The 6,775-nt window shown below is 38.8% G+C and overlaps 2 protein-coding genes across 2 annotated transcripts; both read right to left on the bottom strand.

Moving 5' to 3' along the window:
* Positions 1 to 162: 162 nt before the first annotated feature.
* LOC111979040 (DET1- and DDB1-associated protein 1) lies at positions 163 to 4,453 on the bottom strand. The gene is made up of 5 exons (XM_024009331.2): positions 3,835 to 4,453; positions 3,358 to 3,438; positions 3,069 to 3,120; positions 2,822 to 2,883; positions 163 to 2,692 (listed from the first exon to the last, which is right to left on the bottom strand). The coding sequence occupies exons 1-5, from the start codon at positions 3,841 to 3,843 to the stop codon at positions 2,588 to 2,590; spliced, it is 309 nt and encodes a 102-aa protein (XP_023865099.1). The 5' UTR covers positions 3,844 to 4,453; the 3' UTR covers positions 163 to 2,587.
* A 259-nt stretch (positions 4,454 to 4,712) lies between these two features.
* LOC111979041 (large ribosomal subunit protein bL34m-like) lies at positions 4,713 to 6,193 on the bottom strand. Its single transcript, XM_024009332.2, is given in 3 exon segments — positions 4,713 to 5,463; positions 5,465 to 5,602; positions 6,053 to 6,193. Coding segments are annotated over 3 exon segments (330 nt in total). The 5' UTR covers positions 6,065 to 6,193; the 3' UTR covers positions 4,713 to 5,283.
* Between the last annotated feature and the right edge of the window lie 582 nt (positions 6,194 to 6,775).

Here is a 6,775-nt window from a genome sequence, read left to right on the forward strand (position 1 = left end):
ACCTAGCCTGCCTATTCCTGCCGTCTGTAGGTATATTCATTTACTAGCCACCTTTGCGTGTATGCAAAATATGTTTTGGTGAATTCCAATATTATAAGAAGGAAACACAAACCTCATGGAGGCTCAGTAGACCGTACAAACAAACGTTCATCAGCAACTTGACACTTCCCAGATCACTTTATTGAGACCAATGATCCAAAGTATTGAAACATAAAGTACTCTTGAAAGCACATCTTTGCAGAGGGTCATTGCCATATGAGATCAACCAAAAAAATTGCTGTTTTTTTTTTTAGCTTGCAGCTGTTGGTTTTAAAGAGAAACAATCAATAAACATTTGCCCATTGGAAAAGTCAATGGTCAAAAAATGACCTCAAAATTTCATGGGCAAATATTTTAAGCGTTTTCATTGAAATCAACAGGAGTAAGGTCCCAAGACAAGTGCTTTTATATGGCACGGCCCCACATTCACACGGTTTAAATCACAGCACACAATGTCTATACAGATCATCACACAGTTTACTGTTGAGAACTGAATGAGGGAGGGAGTGCATCATCTTCAAAACACRTGTCTACCTGTGGAAAGAACTCTCAACATTAACACATGTAGACAGCTAGCTTCACCAAGGAACATAATGGTAGCTGATCGTCAGCCAGCCTCAAGATCAACTCAAACAAGATGAGCTGACACCACCTTAAACATATGGCCTGCAGAGTTTAAACTGTACATGCATTCAAACAGGTAAGATACAAGGATCCAATGATCTAAAGGTTCTGGACCCTGCAAGTCCTTGAACTATTACTTGATAATGGTCTAAAGAAGCAAACMATATACACACAAACTTTATAACCCATAGTTTTGGACAGGATAAACGACTCACTAGACAATACCAGATCTTTGTAAGTAGCAGCAGAAGGATAGAGAGMGCGGATCAGGAACAATACTCTCCGCTTGTGTAATTACAGCTGTCGATAATGTTACAAACACAACTATGCCCCACATTAACAGTTTAACAGCATGCCTTATACGGCGGGCCACTTTGAGACAAGGTTCTATACACCTGAATTGCACATGTATCCCACATATTGACTAAAGCAAGACATATACTATAGGTTCACACAGATCGATTATGCCAAGTTGCAACTTAGCAGCTATGGTTTTACTTGTGGAGCCATCAAAGTACCTGAGCCAAGTTTAGTCTTGGCAGCTAGCTATATGTTTACTTGTGGAGCCATACCATGTTAACAGTCATAAGTGTTATAATATCCACAAACACTTATCTGTTTCAAGATAATTCTAGATGTGATGGCAATCTAGCTGCTAGAGTCTAGGGGGAAACAAAGTTTTGACAAACACATTGAGCATAATTTGTTATGCATTGCTACAAAATTGGTCTGTTTTTATACTGTATAGAGAGCAATAGTAATGGCATCTTTCTGTAGGCACTAACTCAGTCATGGCTCGTTGGCCAAAACCTATGGGAAAATGAATATGGTTTTGGGAGGGTTTTTGGATAAATGCCAAAAATAAGGTCTGTGGAAAACACAGGCTTAAATCTTATACGTTTTGTTCCATGRAATAATATTAATCAGCTAACGTCACTTTTGGTGAAATTTGAAGCATTTATGTAATTAAAACAAGGACATAAAGGCTTCATAATTCATAAAGGTCATGTTAACTTACTCATTATCTCATTGAACAAAACCATTAAGATGTCCTAAGCCTGCGTTTATCCCAAAACCCCATTCTTTCTCCCATAGGAATGTAACAGTTTTGGGGKTCAGTTTTTTTAGGACTACAAGCTGGCGAGCTCTAAAGGTTTGCATTTGGTATGCCTTYAAATGAGCCCCAATATGACCCCGTGGAAGCATTCTCCACACCCACTCATTAACAGTGTGTATTTCCTCCAATGACATCACAATGTAAACAGAGGGAGGGTCCTTAAATGACCAAGAAACACATTTCCATTAAGGCAATTAATCACTCAAACCAGGAGAGATAAACACCTTCACGAATGCAGCCTTTTGAGACAGCATTCCCCATAACAACCTGAGACTAATTCAATCTAAAGTCTAAACACTGTCGTCATTTTCCAGTCACCGTAATAATTGTTGGGGATCTCTCATGCATCCTTCAGTGTAACAGTATAATCACAAACTTAAACTGAGGCAATGGAGACCATATTCTATTCACTCCAAGCCCAGAAGGATATATATAAATTGCATGCAATTTAATTGATTAAATGGACGTGACTTTAAAAAACACAGGTCAAAGTACAGATGAAGTACAAGTAAATTAATGAAAGCAAACAGAGCAATAGAAATGTAGAAACATGGTCAAGCAACGATGAATTTGAGGGGGAGGAGATAATGTTATTGTGTCTTTTGTTATCAAGGCAGAGCTTTTCAGCTATGTGCCAWTCGAAGTTAAGGGAAAATAAAAATAAAATACAAAGAAACAAAACTGTCAGCGTCCCAAGATCATGTTGAACAATGTAGGCAGTGGTCTGTCCTGTCTGTCAAATGCACTTTGCTTGTGTGCTTCTTTATCCATAATTGTGTGTGTGTTGCATGTTGATGACACAGCACTCTACGAGTCCTCATTCAACTCCTGACTGTCCGTTCTGGCAATTTTCCGCGGAGGTGCAGTGTTCTCCCCCTCACTGTGCTCCTGCTCCCGCTTTTTAGCTGCATTCTGTTAAGACAAAAAGACATGGAGGGCTTGGAAAACTAGCTAACAYACATTAAACAATACAGTGCCCATATCGTGTAAAGGAACAATACATTATGACTTTCCAAGGTATCAACTTTCCCATTACTTTACCTTTTTGTCCCACTGTTGGTGAAGGTATCTCAATAGAATATTTGTCTTCTCTGTGACAATGACTTGAAGGAAATATATATATCAGATCAAAACCAATATAAATCACAAAGAATGCATTAATGTTGTAAATATAGATCAATAATGTGTAAGCTTTATTACTCAAGCTTCACACAATTCTCATCCAAAGTACACATCAGCACAGATACTGTGGCAACAGAGTACCATTTGAATCGGAGGGGACACTCACTCTGTTCTGATGGATACTCCCGAATTGGAAGATACACAGAGGGTCTCCGGTTCTGAAACAAATACAGAAATCAGTGACAAAGAGTTTAAATCAAGTATGAGTCCACTAACTGAAAGTCTCAAACATCAAGAAATATAACAAAGATCAACTAAATGATGGCATTGTTTGGCACAATATCTATTTTGGACTTTAGCAATTCATGATCTCCAATACAGGTGAAATGCCAAGCAATCCCATTCATTTGAGATTGCATTGACGTACAGAAATTGTATGGCAGGATGACACTTACTGAAGTTTTGCAGACAGAGTCTGCGTGAAATCTGCTGAAATTGCTTTTGTTGAAGACAGGTAGTCCTTTTAAAAAATCTGCCTGTTTAGGAAAAGTGGCAAGCGTGAGAAATGGCTCAGGCTGACAGACTATTCAAACTTTTTAGGATACTTCAAGTCTGAACAGTAGGATTGRGAAACATGTTCCTGGATAACCAACTGAGCAATTACTGTACCTACACATATGACATAGCTAGTTAGCGAGCTAATAAATAGATGAGTAGTTAGTGAGGGACAATATATTAGGCCTATATCATGAAACATGTCTCTTTTCTAACTGTCATATCCAGTTAGTTAGCTAAGTCAGTTGAGGATCCAAAAGTAAACATTTCCTAACTACGTTAACGAGTTCAAACTAAAAACATGGTAGCCAACTAACGTTAGTTAGTAACTGTTACATGATTAGCTTAATAACTACCTAAAAGAAAAGAGACGTTACCTTATCCATTGTGGCTTTTCACCCCAGAAAGACAACACAGACAAAAAAGTTGCTAGCTAACGTTAGCTGATGCGGGTGGAAAATCTGCTAGCAACAACACGAACCTGCTTAGCTAGCTAGCGAAATGTGATATTTAGCCTTGGCTTTCTCAAATATTCAAGATTACACAAAGTACAACGAATGTGTTCATCAATTCCAAGTCATTTCCAATTATTTCATAAACTAGCAAAGACTACCAGCTAGTTAACTAGCCAAGCTTGTCTATCAAGCTAGCAACTCGCTAACGTTAGCTAGCTACTATTATAGGCAGTGCTTTGTCGTAGCWAAGCATTCACTGGTTGTTTACAAATTCGTATAGAATATGCTACAATCAAATAAAGATGTGTTATTTGTCAAATTAGGTTTGACTTAGACGCAAATAAAACTGTGTTGCATCGAATTACAAAGCATACTGTACTTAATTGACTGCTAGCTTAGCACGCAATTTAGSGTAACAAGAGTTGAGGTATAAGATAACAAGTCCATCTACTCCATTTCTGTTCCTAGTCCGTGTATGGGCGTTCCTCGTCTTCTTGCCTGATGCTCCATTGGCTACAGGAGAAGATGGACAATCGTAGAATGACACAGTACAATGCTCATTGGGTCACTAGTGTTTCCGTGAGAAACCAGCTCGCCAATGGCGAGCAGATGCCTTCACATGTAACGTGACGGCAAGGTGGTCAGAAACATGCGCAGTAGCAACAAATTCATTATTTTTTAATTTCAAGTATCATTTCAAATTGGTAATTTCCTAACAAGTAGATATTATTCACAGAAATGTATATATTTCATTTGTTGCATCATCTCAAACCCCACTGACTTGTACCAACCACACACGCTCATGCAACAAAACAAAGTATATTTATTCAGAAACTCAGACAGCTTTTATTTGAGCAAGACAAAGACTTGAATGACACATGTGTATTAGCTTTAAAATGTATGAAGGTCAGAAGGTCTATCTATTTTAGCAGCAACTGAATAGCACAGATGCTTATAGCCCAGCACCTATTTATTAAAGTACAATATTCAAATTATGGACCTAGTTCAACCCCACCAATGTATGTTGACATGTACAACTTCGGGTCTTTTATCACAACTTTCCTCCTGCATGAATTAACAAGGTCATATGCCATTTCAAATTCACTGATTGCAACAGCAAGGCTCTGCACTCTTCTAAGCCTCTACAAGATAGTTGCTGAAATACATGATGGGAAAACATTTGTCAAAGTGTGTAAAATATTTATCTATTTACATGGACAAACATCTGCCTTCACATATCCAATAACTGACATTCAGTTCTACACAAAACTGGGCCAGTCAGTCTTGAAGTTGTTATGCATTTTCTCAACAGTGGTGGCAAAACCTGGGTACTTCAATAAATTCACCAAAAAACGTTTGTCCATTGGGTGCTTAGTGTGACAGGGATTTTCGCCCTTTCAGCATTCTACGGAGAATCACCTCGATGCCACCCTGAGTGCTGATCCTCTTGATCCAGCCATGGGTCCTCTTACGCTTTATATTCTTGGGCTGATACTCTGTGCCCCGCTTCCCTGTGCGAATCTGCTGGTGGTGCCAGGGGAGTTGCTGAAACACCCCTGCCCCCTCTGCCTGTGATGTGAGAGGTCCACACCGAGAGGTCTGGGGAGGTACACTGGCCCGGGACAGCACCCAACCACTCAGTGCTCGTGGCTGGTGGCCACTGGATACTGGAAGCTGTGGTGCAACAATCCTGTATGATAATAAACGTACGGGATGCTATTAGTTTTATGATTTAACCATGCAAACTATTCAGCAGAGTGCGAACRCATTCAAGCTTTAGGAAAATATGGCTGTTGGTTTGTGAAAATGTAAAGCTAGTTTAGTTTGTTTTGTCATGAGTTAGTTAGCATCAGTTCATGGATAGCTAGTTCACTTAACATATAAACATTATTTAAAGTAAATCCAAGCATGTAAGCAACACRTTTGATGTGGTAAGACGTGGAGGGTGGCATCAAACGTGCAAAGAAAGCCGGCAACACTGCTGCAGCAACATCATTCACATATCCAGAAAGTTAGCCAGCTGACGTTAGCTAAATAACAGTAACGTTAGCTAGCTACCTAGTATACGTGGAAACTCATGCCACGAGGACTTCTAAAACATACACTTTTCATATTCATTTGAACATCGTAGCTAATTTACCTGGTGGAGCATATCACTCCATGAAACCGGGAAAATGACGACCTGATAATATTCATTTTAGACAATATTTTAGACGGTTTTATCACTGACTTGGCTAGCTAGCTAGGCCACTGGGGTATGCGCTAAGCACAACATGAATGTCATCGAAATGCAAAATCACCCTCGTTCCATTCAGAGCTACGATTGGCTCTCGTTTTTCATCCAATCGAAGTGCAGGTCACAAGCGTTTGAACGCAAAGATGTTTGATTTGAAATGGAGATAATCCACTTAAGTCTAGTATCGAAATGCAAAATCACCCTCGTTCCATTCAGAGCTACGATTGGCTCTCGTTTTTCATCCAATCGAAGTGCAGGTCACAAGCGTTTGAACGCAAAGATGTTGATTTGAAATGGAGATAATCCACTTAAAGTCTGGCGATTTTAGACAAATACATGCGTATTTAGTACTTGTATTTGAACGTTTTTAAAAAAACATGTTATTTATCTATTTCATAGACATATTACAACATATATCTAAATGCATGTTTTATTTACCACCATGTTTTCGATATATTACTTATAGTAACATATTTTCTACAGCCTGYTATCGCTTACAGCCAGAGATTCGAATATGATTGTATTACACACGTGRGAGAGTAGTTGTTTTAAGCTTTTTATGCTAAATTAATTACAACTTTATGTGCCATTTCTTTGATAATTCAGATGATAATTAAGTTGTGAAAC

The sequence above is a fragment of the Salvelinus sp. IW2-2015 genome, linkage group LG19, assembly GCF_002910315.2.
Source record: "Salvelinus sp. IW2-2015 linkage group LG19, ASM291031v2, whole genome shotgun sequence".
Classification (NCBI taxonomy): Eukaryota; Metazoa; Chordata; class Actinopteri; order Salmoniformes; family Salmonidae; genus Salvelinus; species Salvelinus sp. IW2-2015.